The sequence below is a fragment of the Teleopsis dalmanni genome, chromosome 2, assembly GCF_002237135.1.
Source record: "Teleopsis dalmanni isolate 2A chromosome 2, ASM223713v2, whole genome shotgun sequence".
In the NCBI taxonomy this organism is placed as follows: domain Eukaryota; kingdom Metazoa; phylum Arthropoda; class Insecta; order Diptera; family Diopsidae; genus Teleopsis; species Teleopsis dalmanni.
Window position 1 is genome coordinate 97,413,969 of NC_051847.1, and position 19,062 is coordinate 97,433,030.

General features: G+C 32.8%; 1 protein-coding gene across 2 annotated transcripts in view; it reads left to right on the top strand.

Moving 5' to 3' along the window:
* Positions 1 to 9,111, top strand: part of LOC119686265 (BTB/POZ domain-containing protein kctd15-like) — a 54,177-nt gene extending 45,066 nt beyond the window's left edge. For both annotated transcript variants that reach the window (XM_038100804.1, XM_038100805.1), the window contains 3 exons: positions 7,072 to 7,179; positions 7,240 to 7,721; positions 7,785 to 9,111. In XM_038100804.1, the coding sequence (XP_037956732.1) occupies positions 7,072 to 7,179; positions 7,240 to 7,721; positions 7,785 to 8,227 (1,033 nt within the window). In that variant the 3' untranslated portion in view covers positions 8,228 to 9,111. The remainder of the gene's footprint in view (positions 1 to 7,071; positions 7,180 to 7,239; positions 7,722 to 7,784) is intronic.
* Positions 9,112 to 19,062: the final 9,951 nt, after the last annotated feature.

The following is a 19,062-nucleotide window of genomic DNA, read 5'->3' on the forward strand; positions in this document are numbered from 1 at the left end:
CAGTAAAGACAAAGATTATTAACTGCCTTAGAATGAGAACTGAACTGCAATAAATCGAATGCATTTCGTTTAAACAACCTAAATATTGGAATATAATAAAGAAGTACCGACATAAAATCACTGGAAGATGATCTTTCAGTATTTAGCAACCATTAGACGTAAATAAAAGTATGAGATATATTTAAAAGGACATACTAAATTGGAAAAGTATTTATATATCTGTGCTTAGTGAATTATGAAGCTACAAAAGACAGTATATACAGTATGTATTATATATGTAAATATGTTTATGTACATTATGAATAGGTTTTATATACGTAAGTAGGTAGGCGAAATGAAAGAAGGAAGGCATCAACTTCTTTTAGCTAAGAAAGCCGCTTTAATTTCATATGCCTTGTAATTGTGGTCAAAAGGATGGACATATTAGAACCAGCCGGACGCATTGATCCAAATGCAAGTCTCTGGCTAATGCTAATTTAAAAAATATAACCGAGTATGTTAACTAATGGGTCTTAAGCCAGGTTCTGGAACATCCAGGACATAGACACATCTGGTGCTTCGGTGACTTCTCAACAAATGCCTATAGAGACAAATTACACGAATTTTGACAACACTATTTTGACTGGCTCTATGCCACCCTATTGCCTAATGTCCTGTAAGAAGAGATATTATTCTAGATAAACCGATTTATTTCTATGCACCAAGTTGATGGTTCTATATTTGAAACATAGGCTATGTAGCTTTTGACATGTCTGCCGAGGAAATAAGAACACAATTTCTATTTGCCTGTCGCCTAAAATCTTATGTGGCTGGGAGGATGAGGGATTAAAACGGGAGGTTCCAAAATAGAGGCGTCAAGATTAGCTACTTCATCTTTGTGCATATTTTTTGCTATATTAGCATGTCTGGGAACTTGGACCTATATATAGCAACATGTACATATATGTATTTTTAATGTGAATGCTTAAAAATTCTCAATAAACCTAAATACGTGATGCATCTAAAATACGAGTATATAATCTAAAAGGGAAGTATTAATCATAAAGAGAATAACTTAAAATTTTAAAACATATTTTTAAGGGAAAATAGTAATTATTTAAGATCCAAAATTATGGTTTTCTTGAACAGTAGTGAATAATAACAACAAATTTTATAATTAATTGATTAACTGAATTTTTGGTTAACTATATAGGTGTTTCCAGGATTGCTATATATCCTTCAGCGGCGATCTTTTTGGAAATATTTTTTTATATTTAATCATTTGTAAATAACTTTTAAAGACTGCGCACAGCAAGGGTTTAGCTTGTACCCGGTCGAATTTAGTTATTAGAATCAGTGGTAGATAGGCAACTGAATCAATAGAAACACTACTTTTATTAAAAAATAGTTTTTATTAAGAATATACATAGTATCTTCCGTCATAACTAACTTAAAAACAATTAAAATTTAATATAGATAGATAGACATGAAATTAGTATTAAAGTAAATTAAGTAGACAATTAGTAAGCCACCAATACCAATTCAGTGGACTTTGTTCTTTTCGATCAATTAGTCTACCATTAAAACTTCAACTATCCACATGGAACTATTTGAAAGGGATGATCACGATTTTTGTGGCGTTGTCAGTTGGTAATGGATTTTTCAAAAATTCGTCTATTCTTCCCTAATAGACATTTTTGCATTACTTCTTAAGGTCTAGAATAAAAATAAATATAATGTTATATAATGTTTATATGGAATTATGTACACATAATTTTATATAAATTTCACAGAAATGCTCCACTGTGAGCCTTCAAGGAGTATATTTCAGTTTTTGTTTTATTGTAAGTGCAGCTTTTGTCTATTCGCTTTCTCCATATGCCATGCTTCGATGCACCGCACGATGCGGTATCGCTGCTTGTTGTGGGAGGCCAAAGCCAAAGCTAACGCCAACGCCAACACCAGTGCCAGTGCCAGTGCCAGTACCAGTGCTAGAGCAATTCTTCATGCTAGTGCCACACAAGCCACACACTGAGGCAGATACCCATAGGTGCTCTATATTAAACAAATCCGCTTGTATTTCTCCGCACCGTATGATTACTTGTGCGTTCACATATATTTTTTTTTTTTCAAAATGTTCGATGCTTTAACGTTTGCTGCGATTCGGTTTGGGTTCAGTTGAGACACAGCAAAAATCTCTAAGGGCGCTTTAAAATTGAGATAAGGTTTTTGCCTCGAAAACTTTTTCCTTGGGAAAATAGAAAAAAAGATATCAAGTAAAAAATAGCAACAACAACATACTTATACATATTCAGAGAAGATATCTTTAAATACAAATAAACTCAAACCAAGCACTTACAACAACACACCGACAGATGTACATACCGACACACCAACATTCCGCCATACCGACATACCGACAGACCTATATACGGACAAACAAGCAACTGAACTAACGCAAAGGCATGCATGCGATAAGTAACTTTACAACCATAAAGTTTTTACTTTGGCAACGAAGTCCTCTTCCATGCTTAGATCCATATGTGTGTGTGCGAATCATTGCACAGGCGGCAAAGGGGAATCGTACAATATCATTCTGTGGGGTTCTAAGGCAACATAAATGAAAGTGGAGAAACTTAACTGAAGCAACTGAAGCAACTTCACTACTTCATGGCTTTATATCAGCTTCGGTTTGGCTTTCGTTTGGATTTAGCATGTTTTCATGTTTAGGTTTGTGTGTTTATGTGTATGTGTGTATGTGTGTCTGTACATGTGTGTTTGTGCATTAATGCCAACTAAACGCCCATAGGAATTTTGCCTTTTCCTTACCACGACAGCGTGTCTGGCCTGAGTGGGCGGAAGGTCGCCATAGCCTGAGACAGCTTAGTACATTTGTTTAAGAATTTTTTTATTTTGTTTGTTTTCTGCTGCAACCTTATGCCCTACGGCCGAATGCACAGAAGGGCAGAGAGCAGATAGCAGAGGAAGCAGGGTTTTTGTCTGTGCTTAAATATATTTAGTGCACAATATTGTTTGATTTGCTTCTTGGCTTAGGTTTGTTGCTTTGTTTTAAACGCCGGCTTCAATATGAAGAACTTTCATGTACGAGTAGGAAAGCGGGAAAGCGGGAGAGGCAGAGAGAGGTACGTTATTGGGCACATTTTATCTCTACGAACTCATCGCATAAGTAACACTGCGAAATTGCAGGGGCAAGTTTTTGTATTTTTAATGTGTCTTTGCTAGCAAACACAAAGTCAAACCCTAGGCGTTTGCTACAGTTTGTTCAACTTGAAAGTTTCCAGTTTATTTCCGAATCCAAATTTTTTGGTTGGCCTTGTCTTTGGTTGCCACAGAATTTCAGAGTATCAATTTTTACGTTTGGCCCTATTAGATTCTTGTTTATGTCAAAGACTTTAGTATGCTAAATTGCAATTAAAATCCTCTTAGCAATGTTGTTGGCCAATTGTGCATTGCGTTCCGGCAGTTGCACATTTAATGTGCAGACGAAAACATTTGATTTCGATTCGAAAGTAAAAGGAATGCAGTATGAAATTTTAATATTTACCTTAAGAATTGTGCTTAATAAACTTCGACTCAAAGTTTATTAAAAAACACTTCAAACGAAACACAAATCGAAAAACAACATTCATCAGAAGCTACGAAAAGAACTGACCCTTTTAAATGCTGGGATCATCAACAAATTACGTGGACGAACGTCATCATGAATATTTTGCATTGAGAAATTAATTATTCGATATTCTCAGTTAATTATTTCAAATGTTGATAATTGAAATTCTATTCCAGTAACGACAAATATTCTCATAATTTTACTTTTAATTAAGAATCCATATCGGCTAATTATAATTCACATTAATGACATACGAAATGTTGCCATTTTTATTGACAGTCAAGCGCCATTTAAAGCCCTTTAATCCCTCATAATAAAGTCAAATCTAGTTAAAGAGTATAAAGATATGTTTAGTAACTGATAAGGTAAATGTAGGTTCCTTATGAATATTGAAGAGAAGGGAATATTGAAAGCAGACGGTTTGGCCCGTAGAGTTGCTTCCCTAGATGTATCCCTTATTATTATAATGCAAAGTGATAATACACTGCGACGTAAAAGATGTATTGTGCCTAGATGTATCCCTATGGGTACGGGTTTATGTTCCCCTGAAGATTGTAAAGAGAGTTTCTTATCTTTTCTTGCTTCAGATTGCTTATAACAAATTAAAGACACGTAGATCATGTGTGACTTCCCGGTTAATACGAGTTATTTTTTTGTCTTTTTAGTCTTTTATATTTTATATTATATTTAAAGATTGGTTTTCGGAGAATGAGGTAGCAAAACGGTAAAAATCGTTAATTCAAGTCAGCGGTAAGTTGTCTGGGGACCTGCCACTGCAATCAATCAACCTAACTAAGTAATCATTTATTATTTTGAATAAAAAATAATTCTATTACTGCTTTATTAGGCCAATACCAGGAAGCAGCTATTGTACATCTTTTAATATTCTAAGTCATCTATTTTAAACTCTTTGTTTTTTTCTTGTTATTCGAGAAACAACCCGAGCTCCGTATTTTCGAGATACTAAAATATCGACGTTTAAAGTTGTAAATGTTGTTTGGACAAACAAGAACTAACATAGTGATGACATCTAGTGGCAATAAGTATATGAGATTTTTACATTAACTACATAAACGATCATGGGCATGGTCAAGAGACTTTTGTCTAACCGGAAAGTGCAATGATAAAAATCAACGAAACAAAATGATGAACAACAACTTCATATGGTATCTGGTGTTATTTATATAATTAATTTAAGAATTCACAATTCTAAATAAAAATGTCTGAATAGTCAAGCTCTGTCACACATTGATTAGTGGGAAAATTTATTCAGAAAAATAAAATTCACCCAAATATTCCCAGCTTAAGCATATACAAGACTTGAATATATAAATGCAAGAATTATTTCCAAGACCACTGATGATGGGTATTTGGCAATACTCGAAACTGTATGGTCAGCCAAAAATTCAATTAATTAAAATAATATAAAATGAACTTTTGTTGTAGTTCACTACTGTTCGAAAAAACCTCTTTGTTATATATTTAGTGCAAATAAATTGCAATCCTATGTATATTATAAATTAAATACTCCCCTTACTTGACAAATTATACGTGTCATTATACCTAAAACATCACTTTTTGTGTTAAATTCATTTGCATTTAATTAATGGAAAAAAAAACTATACAAAAATTGATTTTAAACCGTTTGGTTAATAAAATGTTTATAAATAACTCTTTTGTCCTTTTAATTTGTTTCGTTTATCGCTTAAGAAATTTTTGTTCGAATACGATTTCTCTCAAATCACACATCACGTTGTCCTGGTATTTCCTCCACTCTCTCCCTATATTCTTTTATTTTGTTCTTTCAATAGTTCCTTTGTAAATATTATTTGTTGTGATGTATATGTATACTAAACACAGCATTATACATATCCATATTATATATGTATTTGTTACTAAAATGGTATACAAGATAACCTTCCAGACAATAACAAGGGTATGTAAGATATTGGACGCATCCAGTCTTCAATACCCATAGAAAATGTGTTTTATTTCATTTTATATATCAATATAATGATCAATAGAGTTAACTTACATTTGATTTAAAAAAATTAGCTTTATTTTTAATATAAAAATTTTAACATTAATATTTTTTTAACAATATTATATGATAATATATTAAAAATATTTGGGCCAAGAAATTAGAAATCAAGTAATAAATAGCAAATTCGCCAACAGCGCACATTTTAATTTGAAAGCGGATTTATGCAAGACATTGGATGCATTCACCCTTTAAGACATACTCGTATATACAAAATGCCTTTGATGGCATTTTATTAAGTTGTTCGAAAATATTTGCAATGATCGCCGTTGATTTGAATCGATCGGTCGTTATGTAGTCACTATGTCTTGCAGATGTCTGCGATGACGGCTTAATCTGTTTCCAGTAGGGGAGATAATGGAGCACATACTTGTGTGACATTAGTGAAATTAGTGTTAACTAAAAACGACACCACACAGTTTTTAGAACTAACAAGCCGAGAATAAACTAAGAATATGTCACCATAAACCACATTAGCTCCGGGTGCATATATTTTATTTTTGCTGAGTCAACACAGAACAAACTCAGTGTAACTGCCGTTGAGTAATAACAAAGAGAAATAACAATAACCAAAATGGGTCCATTGTTAATATTACAGCTTTATCTGTAGATGTGGAGTATATAGCTTTAAATCGACCTATATATATAAAGTGGACATTGTCGGAATATATAATAAAATTCATTTGAAAATCTGTTAAGTAGAAATGATGTAAAAGGTAGAACAAAAAAATGTTGGCTAGGTAATGTAATGATATAATGAGTAGTGTTAAGAAATTATATTAAGTTTAGATTCTCTAACATATATGTCATGTTTTATTCTCTTGCAGTAAGTTGTTGTATGTGGTATTAAATTTTTACTGCTCAGCACCAAATGACATAAAAATATATTCTTCTGTGGTACTATTTTTGTTCCACTGTAAGCTCAAAGGGCTTTTTCTTAACCTCAGGCCCTGTTGCACAGCACTCGCAAGCATATTTATTAACGCTCACACAAACCGGCGCACATGTATATGTCCGTATATAGACGCAGTTAGCTAACAAGCGCCCCTTGGTTATGTAATAAAAATGCGTTGGCCCGTGTTGCAGCACTTTTGTGCCATCGCCAGTTTTAGTGCTGCCATAAACGCTGCCGTCATGCAGTAGAGTAGAAATGCCCACAGCAAAATTTCATGGAAAAAAGTAAGAAAGAAGCCCCATTGCTCATGTAAAAAAACTGTGAAGCAAATCGTTTCTTAAGTTTGCCGATTTTCTTCAAATTCGCGAATTTTACAAAAGAATTATTAAGTGTCGTCGGGAAACATATTTGCGGGGTTATCAAATCAAACATAGATGTATGACTGCAATTTACAGTCATATATAGTTAAAGAAATATAGACTTTATAATTATTTCGTTTTAATATGACAATTTATTCTTTCATTTTAGAAAAAAATGCGATATGGATCGAGAACGCGAGAGAGAGGCAAAATCTTTGGAGCCGCGAGATTTATCATCGACTGGCCGTATTTATGCTAGAAGCGATATTAAGATAAGGTAAGACACACCATAATACATGAACTATCAATTTATTCTTATGGTTTTGTTTTGAATTAGTGCGTCACCAACTGTTTCCCCAACGATCTCAAACTCATCCTCGCCGACGCCCACCCCACCAGCAACAAGTACATCTGTACCGCCTATCGGATTACCAAACACTGTAGCGGTTGGGCCAGGCAGTGCATCTACAGCAGGTGCCAGTTCCTATTTGCATAGTAATCATAAGCCAATCACTGGCATACCATGCGTAGCAGCAGCATCTCGTTACACAGCTCCTGTGCATATAGATGTTGGTGGCACCATCTATACCAGTTCACTCGAAACTCTGACCAAATATCCAGATTCAAAGTTGGCCAAGCTCTTCAATGGTTCCATACCCATAGTGCTGGATTCATTAAAGCAGCATTACTTTATTGATCGCGATGGTGGCATGTTTCGACATGTGCTTAATTTTATGAGGAATTCGAGACTCTTGATAGCAGATGATTTTCCTGACTTAGAGCTCTTATTAGAGGAAGCACGTTATTTTGAAGTGGAACGTAAGTTCTGAGTTGTGTTTTCATTTCAATATTTTTTGATTTCACAGATAATTTTACTATTAGCTATGATAAAGCAGCTTGAGAGTATGCGGAAGGATCGAGTACGCAATGGCAACTACCTTGTGGCACCACCGACACCACCTGCTCGCATTAAAAGCAGTCCTCGCACAACTTCGACACCCGAATATAACTACGAAGTCGTCGCCTTGCATGTATCACCTGATTTAGGTGAACGCATTATGCTGTCAGCGGAGCGCTCATTGCTGGACGAAGTTTTCCCAGAAGCCAATCAAGCAACACAGACCAGTCGGAGTGGGGTGTCCTGGAATCAGGGTGATTGGCGACAAATTATACGTTTTCCCCTTAATGGTTATTGCAAATTAAATTCCGTGCAAGTTTTGACACGTCTACTGAATGCTGGCTTTACCATTGAGGCTAGCACTGGTGGCGGTGTAGAGGGTCAACAATTCTCAGAATACTTATTAGTGCGTCGGATTCCAATGTGATAGTCTGGAGCAGAAATTTGTAAATTAAGTTAAAAAATCCACATAATTTCATAGATGAAAACCATTTTAAAATATATATAAACCATATTTCAACTAATATTATTAAGTGTATAGTTTGCGGTTATGCCGACATACGGATACCCTACCCAAGGATCTTATTGCACTTTTGCACTTTTGTTAGAATTTAAGTTTTTCGGCCTAGACCTAGATACGTTGTTGGCAGTAACTTAATTATTGGATTGATGTGGCAATGAGAAAACATAAATAATATTGATGTCCCGTGGGATTCTGTTTTGTTTGTATTGTAGGATAAAACCAAGATTTGCAATATTTCTACTTAGTGCCATCAGGTTGCTTAATTTTTATGGATCACTGACACACATAGGATATGTAAAAAATTTATATTATAATCAATAAATTAGCATAGGTATCGAGAAAAACGGGGTTAACAGAAGCTCAGTACAACCGGTACACACTATCGTTGGTGTCGAAGACTGCCACTTTGCTCTGAGGCTGAACTTTTTAAACCTAAAGAGAAATGGAAAATGAATTTAAAATTCTTTTGTCAATATTATGAATGCAACTGTGTGCTTTGTAAGGGGTGTAGGGTGTTGCGAATAAGCATTTTTGAATTAAATTAAACTAATTGAGAATCGCTTTAAGCGGTTCTCACTCGTCGTTAGTGTTTCACAACTTAATTAAATAATTACAGTAGATTTAAGCTCAGCTCTCGATGTTTATATATGCAATTTAGTCAGGAGAATTTGTTGTAATTTATGTTTTGTTTTACAGATAAGTAAGGTAAATTTATTTAAGATAATTTCTGAAAAGTACTGATTTAATCTGTTAAGTACATATATTATGCAATTAAAAAAAGAAAATAATTCATTTAGTTTAGAAGTGCATTAAATGTTTTATTTTGTTTTTATTATTAATTATTAATAATTAGACATATTTTTAAAACTACTTGTAGACTTTGGTTCATAGTTTAGCGATTCGATAATTAATATAAACTTAAGTTAGTGTAGTAAAATAATCGTAATTGAATTTTTATCAGTGTAAACTATCGTAATTTTTCATAAATGTTTAAAGAAAATATAAATAAATAATTTAAGAAAATTTTTGAAAATACTTTCAATAAACTATAAAAAATTAAAGTTGCAATAAATATGTTTTTTATTCTAAAAAAAAAAAATAGCAATAAAATAAAAATAAAAAACTAAGGTATTTGGTAAAATAATTTAATTATAAATATGTTCGTTTATATATAAAATAGTTTATATACCATATATTGAGATTATGTTCATGTTTCTACATCAGCAATTAAAGAAAAAATTGTGAAATATCTTATGGATGAGAACCATTGCTGCTCTTTAATAAAGGTGGCTTCCATATTGAATAAACGACTTTCTACATAAGAACGAAGCATCTCAACATATATCATCTGAAGTCATTTAATATTTTGGTCTGATCTGATAACAGATTTTAGTAGAATTAGCTAACCTAAACAACTTTCTTCTTTACGTTACAGCCTGTAGAACTACAAATGAAACCATTTCGGCGTCGATGCTAAAGAAATGTTTATTAGTAAACTTAAAAAGTTATATATAACCGATTTTTAAGCGACAATTGCTTAATGTAATTCATGAGTCAACTATTGTAAGCTCCATTTTCAATTATTTTACAAGATTTTGTTGCAAAGATTCATCAGGATCTTACTAAAGCTGTTCATCAAAGAGATTACTCTACAGTAACCAGGATGGTTTGATAAGAGGAGTGTCGTTATTAAACAGTTTTTAGCTGCTACTTGTGGCAGATATGGAATCAATTATTACAAAATAAATTACTATAAAAAATAAGGATAATTACATTGAAACTAGTGACATCTTTTATCAGTTAAATGTAATTTATACGCGTGCCATTGCTTGACCATCCTTATAGAATATGATCTCTCAAAAGTGGCCATTACGCTACGCTGAGCAAATGTATTTGCAAATATCAAAAAAGGAATTATTACTCCATGAGTCCCATTTTATAACAAAGTAATATCTTCAATACACGTTTAGGGCAGGATCTTTGTTCCAGGGTTACCTCTGGTTACGCCAATAATCCTCAATATTTTCAATCAAATGTTATTCAGCTACACTTGTTTTGTATTAGTTTAACTTCTAAGAGTATGAACAGGGAGGTTACCTCTAATGCCACATGGTATTGGGTGGTGTACAAAGCCAAAACAATCGTAGACTTTTTTCCAAACATTTACAAATAAAATTCTTTGAGTAGCATTGCTGTAACATTCCAGTTAAATATATATATATATATATATATTTTCTTAAACTAATTGCTTCAAAGGTGATGTCGACTAATAGCGTTCGGAAGGATTATATAGCTTTTCAGATTCTTTGTTTAATATTTTTGTCGTAGGCGCGATTTTTTGGAATAATTTCAAGCAAATGATGGTATTAGGCTATGTTTTTGTGATCTGAATGGCGATGTTGTAGTGATTTCAAATACCCTGTGTCCATGAAGATAAATGATGAATATCAGTATTTATTAAAGCCGTTGAGCCATTATGTTTGTTATCTAGTGACTTTTTTATTACTCTACATCAAACATACTTAAAATACAACATGCATCTATATAAATAAGGCACATTATTAACACCTACATATATGAAATAAAGCGATGAGTGTCTTTCAAGTGATTAAATATAATTCCAATACTGGGGATATGACAAAAAAGAAATAGTGTTGGCATAAACTGCGCTGTTCTTTGTTTGGGATGACATACTTTACTAAGTTGGCCATTACAGACGTGAGTAGTCCTTCGCCGCGTCCAGAAATATCAGCCAACCAGTCCGATCAATGCGTTGCTGTCGCTAATTGGTAACGAGCGCCCTCAAATCTTTGGCCACCTGGTCCTGCGAATCATACCAATTCATACACCTTTATGGCCGAAACACTCTCTTCTATTCGCAAGACATGAATAAGCCATCAGAGCTGCTGAATTTTTATGCGTTTAACTATATCAATGCCGCGGTTTAGCTCATATATCTCATCGTTCCACCTAACTCCATACTCATTGGCAACACATAAGGAACCATAGATATTCCGAAGAAGATTCTCCTCCGCCTTCTCCTGGTTGCTGGTAACTGTCAAAGCTTCTACACCAAACTGCAGCATAGGCATGAGAACGACTTGTAGTGCATGATTTTTGTTTGTCGAGAGAGACAGCTTTATTTCTCAATTGAAAACTTAAAGTTTTGGATACAGTTTTGGATAAACTCTTGTTAAATATGTGTCAAATAACTGTAGAAGCCATACAGAGTTATAATATATAAATAATAATAAGAAGAAGTATTTCAAATTTTAGATCATAATGAATTATCTTAGAAACGAAGAAATGGAATACTGAAAAGTATCGAACGATAGTTTATTTGAAAAACTTTGATACTTTGATAAGAAATTATATGAAACGTTGTAGTTATGTAAAATACATACATACATTGTAGTTATAAATACATTTGAATAATTTTGAAGATATAAACAAAAATATTTCGCAAAGGTATTTATTTTTCGCAAAGGTATTTTCAAAATTAATGTAATAGTCTCCAAAGTCCACCACAACATCCATGGCTATAATACTCAACAATAAATAGGCACCAGTTATTGAGTCCTATAACTCCAACTACTCAGTACATTTGCTCAAATAATATATAACGAAAGATTTTTGACATTCTTTGATCCACTATGAATACATTTTTAAGTACGACACTACATATTCCCTACATTAATTCCAAGAGCTGCAGAAGCACAAGCACCGATTTCGAAACTTGTAAGTCATAACTATGGACTTTAGGATATTTATTTTTCTTGATGGGTTTCAGTGCCTGCTTATAATTGTGTCGAATATCATATAACTTAGCAGTTACACATAATAAATAGCTTAATAAGGAATGAGTTTAAATAAATTCATAAATATATATATACTAGCGGACCCGACAGATGTTGTCCTGCATGATATACTAAGCGATTAGGATATTAAACAAAGTAAAAAATGAAAGACAAATAATGTAATAATTTTGTTATTCTTTATTTTCAAATAACATCAATTTTTCTAAAAACAATTCGTAATAATCAATAATGTTTGTTTAATTTCATCTTAATGCGAGTTGATGAACAATATTTTTAGTCAATTCTTGAGGAGTATAAATGAATAAACTTGACGGTTTTCCAATGCGAGAACACACCACTTATAATTGCCCATGTGAAAAGACCTGATTTTCTAGATCTATCCCACAAATCGACATTGTTTGACCTTGTGACTTATTAATAGTCATGGCAAATGCCAAGCGAATTGGAAATTGCAGACGTCTGAATGGAATGGGTGAGTCTGAAGGGGTCATTGGAATTCGTGGCAGGAGAATAGCTTTACCTTTAAATTTGCCATTCAAAATTGTAGCTTCAAGTACATTCCCTAAAATTTTTTTTATGACTTATCTCGTGCCGTTGCATAGCATAATTATAGGTGATCCAATTATTAATCTTAAGTTATGTGGTGGCATGCCTGGTAAATCCAGCGATTTCAAAAATTCAACAGGATAGGAAATTTTGAATCTAAACCATCCTTGAATCCACTTGAACACACAAAAAATTTCATCAAAATCGGTTCAGCCGGTTAGGAGGAGTTCACTGTTAACACACGTACAGAAGAATTATATATATAAAGATATATGTATATATCCATATTGTAATTATTTGACACATGATTTGGTCATTACTTGATACCAATCATTACTTTAATGATCATTTTCTATATTTATGTGTTTTTAGACTTCATGAGTTTTTGAGATCGCATACGAAATTATTAAATGATATGTGTTATAGATTCATTAAATCGGATTAATAAATGAATGATTCCCTAACAGTTCCTATTTTCATGTGTTTATTGGGTCATGTGTTTATTTACTGCTGAATAAAACCCGTTTTCATAATCACTTTTATCGTTATTTGGTTCATTTCCATGCTAAAAAATTATCGCGCTGTTATTTTTATTGTGGTGGATAGCAAATATTAATCAGTGCCTTTCAAACTTTGCACAATATTACTTTTAACCGGTACAAAATATATCAGACACAAACCAAAATGTGTCTAAATTGACGTTTGGGTTTATTAAAGACACAAACCATTTCTGTCACGTAACTTTTGTTGAAAGACGGATTAGCGCAAATATGTGTACGTTAATCGGAATTACAGTTGCGGTTATACAGGGTCCTGAGTAATAAAAATTTGGTAAAAAATTTGTATAAAAAATGAAACATTTTAAAACTTTGTAGTTTACATGATTAGATGTTTATCTCGTATTGAGTACTCAATTTTAACGTATAAAATGCTTAATGGATGGAAATTTATTTCCTCTTCGTATTTTTATTATCTCCTATTTTTATTTTATTTTCATGTTTTTCCTCTAACTTAAGAAAAACCAAATATGCAATTATTTAGACTGTAGTGGCTATTGCTTTCATTTAAATCTTACTGTGTAATTTTTGGGCTAAGTCCAAATAAAACAATTTCTTCCCAATTTTCTATTTGGCATTTCTTATATCACCAAATTTTTATGTTATAAAGATGGAGTGAGACTTTAGGTTTGATTTTTGTTTGCAGTGCTGCCACACATTTATGACCAAAAATATTTACAATGAAAACTGCAACTTTGCTATTAGGACTTTGTTAATGTGTAATTCTATTATAAAATAAGTTCGTTGGAAATTTATTTTATTTCTTCAAATAACATGATGACATATCTCTTATTTTTAGGTTTTAAGAAAGAATAACGAGTTCTTCACCCAATTTTGGATACATTACATTTAAATAAATTCACTCTTAACCGATTTTAAGAGCAGTTAAATTTTCCTTCATATCATTATTCTTGTTCTGGACCCCGGAATATTTGTGTTATACCTTTTAAATGAAGTCTTCTCCATATAGAAATTGACTTACTCTTATAGATTACTCAAATTTTTAATTGGAGGACCATTGAAACGAAAATGCACTCAAGATTCATTCAGTAAGAAATTATAAGTTGGTTGGGTGCAGATGTCAATAAGTTTGGAAAAACTCTTCTAGAGGGCTCTTCATTTTTAACTTTTTTTCTTTTTACTGTCAAATTGTAGCATATTAATTAATAATATTTTAATTGAAACAGAATGAAAAAGTAGTTAGTTCAGTGTAGTGAACTGTAGTCAATTTTTTTTGATTACAGAAACCAAAATCAAGTGAAATAGCATGAACATATGTAGTTATGGACAGAAGAAAAATTATTATATATTGTTTTAATTATATTCCACTTATTGTTTCAGTACGAGTGATCGAACATAGGAAAAGGAGCTAATTGATGCACTTACATTGGATAGTGTATCTACATCTGTATTTGCGATCATATGCAATATATTGAATGCATATAAATGCTGGCATAGACTCATTTATAATGCACACAAGTCCACCATATTTTTTAATTAATTGACAATTTATTGACTGATAATTTTTGAGGTGTAGCTACATCGCTTGGTATAGTGATTTCAATTCTGCACAAAAAATTTATATCGAATATCTTCTTAGCAATATGGGTGCGGCATTAGCCTACTTGGGCCATAAGCGCGATAACGAAATAACTCTAGGATAATATTTAGCGATATTTAATGTTATTTTGTGGCATTTTTAAGTTTCTTTATTATTATGGATGAAACATGAGTCCATTTCTACACATGCAACATTAGTGAACAACCATAGAATTCAGTTTATCGGGGGCACCGCTCCGAACAAAGAGAATCTGTGTAGTCAGATGGAATACTGCGTTTAAATCATAGCATCGTTGAGGACATGCATAGCATTTTAAGGTGTTCATTTAGTACCGAATGATACTTTGTTCAATCTTTTCATTTTTAAGCTTTATGAAGTCATACTCAAATCTTGTTAAATATGATGTGCAATACGTAAAGAAACTTCCAGATTGTAATATTCCCAGATATGCCCTTTAAACCCTTATGGTGTCTGATTACTTTTAGAGGAATGAAGAAGTCATAAGGGAACTGAGATTGTTTCTTTGAAGTGGCAGGACGAAGTCAGAAGAGTCTTTTTTCATTAATCTTATAAATTTTAGTGCTTTCAATAATGCATTCAATACATTTAAATACTTACGCATCTGTCTGAAAAGCTAAAAAGCAACTATCAATTTGAATAGAAGAAAAGTTGCGTTCATTTAGGATACCTGATATGCCAGGATTAGGCATTTTGCATTTAGCTATTAAAATCAGGAATTGTGCTGCAAGTCCGTCATTATTGTAGGAAGGCATAGTCCGAAGGTGATGATATTTGTGTACCACTGTATGTTTACGTGAGGTTGTTAATTAGAAGAATACTTAGTACCAGTGTCTTAGCTTGTATTAATGGCTTTAGTGGACTACTTAGCTTTGTTTTTCATCCCATAACAAAATGCAAAACCATTTTAGAATGACGAAATAGAATATCGATTTATCGCTCTATGAAATCATATCATAAAAATTAAACTAAGAATATTAGAGAGAACAATTTGGTAAGATTTTCGTACTGCAAGCATGTAGAAGTAAAGAGCAATAATTGAATAAAAGTTCAAACAGGAAAGGTCAAATGCTTTTATGGTTAATTCAATTTAATACATAGAACAACATTTGGTGTCTTCATCGTACGGTCGGTTTCAATTATTGACCCACTGTAAATATAATTCGCTGCTACATTAAGCCTCACAGGCATGTATACATACGCATGCCGTATAAAGCATTGGTGAAGTTGTGGAGATGCGTTCAACTAAGGTCATAAAAATTATTCCTGGCTAAAGCGGCAACATCAATTCATAACTTGACCTATATTCCATATCCATTCCATATTTGCATTCACGTCCACGTCCATGTTCACATCGGCATCGATAACAGCACTGACAATGGCAACGTACCCATAACCATTACCATAAATGCCTTTCATCTTTCACTCACTGTTGTTGTAGGACAAATGACACTTGAAGTATTGGAGAAGACGTAAGAGGGAATAAAGATTTCTGCAAAAAAAATCTCCTGTTTGGTTTGACTATAATGTGATTTGCCAAATGTTTATGTTCTATTTATTTCTCTGTGCATTTGCCCCATATCAGTGACGTATTTGTTTTCCTTTATTAATGCGTACGCATGTGAGTGGCAGCGAGCCAAAGTCCTTCCTTAAAAATCTTTACATACTTTTGTAGTCATAAGTGAGATGGTGGATTTGTTTTGAATGTCGACATGTATTCCTTATACTGTGGTTGACTGAATGGAATAATACATGTTCGAAAATATTATGTGGGTTGTAGCAGTTGTAAGAAGGCAAATCACTTGATTCTTCCTAAATTGTCTCCCATGTGGTAAAGACCATAAGCTCTATATAGAGAGAATCGGTGGTACATCTATTTCTTGTAGACCTTTAAGGTCTGCTGAGTTAATGTTAAATTCCCGTGATCTTTTTAGTAGATCAATATAGAAAATATGCTTACCATAAATATTGTTTTTTTGATGAATCATAGACTTACACACTTTGTCTTATTTATGTTTCTATTTAGTAGTGCGGAAAAACTTAGAACAATAGTGTGATTATTAACACAAGTTAGAAGTTATCACTTGAAAAATCAGTCTAAATTTGAATGTAAAAAAAGTGCGCTAGAGACAAGGGCACTTATTTTGTAGACGATTGTGACCTAACCCAGAAATAGAAAGATTAGATAGATAGATGGAACAGAAAAAACAAGAAGAAAAACAAATAGTTCAGTTGATCTGGAATTAGTTTTCTCAATATATCTAAGAATATCATTAAGTGGAGAGAACGAAAAGGCTTGCAAATACTGGACAATCTTATAGAAAATGTTCTAAGTTATTACATTCTTCAGGCAGCATTGACATGTCTAATATGTAATGACTCCACCAACCGCGGCCGTGTGGTGTACACTAGTGTGGTGTCTAGTGATGACCACGATCAGTACCCTGAATTCCATTCTCTTTAGTTGTAATAAAACTTCTGCCAGTTTCTTGTTTGGTTTTTTATGAAAGTATTTCGTCGGAAAATCTTCTCTTGTGAATAGTGCTCATAAACTCATTGAGTCCAAACAGGATATCTGCAAAATTGTCACCGAATATTGGTTCTGCTGTCATAGGTATTTTAACACAGCGGTAATTGGCCATGTATTCATTGACCATAAAATGGATATCCGCAGAGTTGGTGCTTAAAATTGATTTTAGTTCCATAGGTATTCTAGCAGAACCTTTATAGTCTATGTATTAAGCCAATTCATTCCACACAATACTGTAGTAATCCGGAACTCGTCTTGTGATTTGTAACACTGTTTGACTTCGTCTTACATACACTGATCATTTATGTCATCTCTGATTTGATTAAAACAAACTTTTATTTACCCCTTACTATCACACTAAATATCAATATACTTCTAATATCAATTTTTTTCGATAATCCAACAAGCTAAGTTCAATATGACAAACACTTCATCTTCTTTTGCTAAGAAGACGGTCTTCAATTTCAGTGAGAAAATTGAATAGAATTTCAAAACTCTAAGCTCATAATTCTGAAATATTTATTATTGGTGGGTGTTGATAACGCTATAAACGTTCTTCACATTGCCTTACCTTCTTCTAAGATCACAGATCACATTATTGCAAGGATGTTTTCTGCATTTGTATATTTTATCTACCAACTCTCAACAAGGATTCACTTTACACCAGAGTTTTAGTTCCGTATTAATTTCTTTTATTCCATTATTAAAAGGAAGAACTTCTTTAGACATCTCTAAAAATTGCCTGTAGACACTTTGCTGCATTCGAAAAACTGGTGTTCCAATTGGAGTCACCTTCGTTTTCGTTTTCGCTTTCGTTATATGTAAAGTGCAAAAATTGAAAAATTTCGTTTTTATGGCGTTCAAATCGCACTGAAACAAAATAAAAGCGATAAAACATGAAAAGTCGTAAAAAAGGAAGACGCAGGAAAACTATAAAAACAAAGGAAGTACAAGGATGGGAGCATCAACAAAAAGATAAACTCAAAAGCAAAAGACGGAAGCAAAATTTTTAATGTAATCATAACTCAGAAAACAAAATATACGAGCACATAAATACGAACTCACGCCAAAGCGAGAATGCGGGTCGGGCATGCCAAGGGTCAGGATTGAGTACATTTTAAAGGAATAAAAGACGTTGTGACCGAAAATGGACCAAAATTACATAAATCGTCGTTTTAGAAATGTAGGAATAGTCGTGATTCAGGAATATGAAGAAGGCTGTGATGTGTGTGGGTGTGTTTGCAAGTGGCTCAGAACTTTTTCCATCTTGGAAAAATATGATTTTCTTTCGTTTAAGTAAAGTTTTTTGTTTTTATTTTATTAGGAAATTAACCGGAAGACAAAGAACAGAAAGCTTTAAGCAAGCAGGACACAACTTCAAACACAAACAAAACTGATTGAATGGAAAATTTGCTACCCCTGCCAAAATATTATATTTCAATCCAATTAATTGTTTTCACTTTCCACCCATTTTATTCTAAACATTAGTTTCTTTTAATTACGGTAACGAAAAATTAGGCCAAAAATGGAGAATTAGAAAAATTTGAAATAAGTCAAATTTCTAGGATTTGAGACCTTATCAAAGAGAAGATTTTTTCCGACAGCTGTGGTCTACTTTATCGGTAAAAATTTTAGAAAACATAACTTGTGTTAAGTTGTAAGCTATATTGAAATTCAACCCTTCTAAATACAGTTTTGCAGATATCATT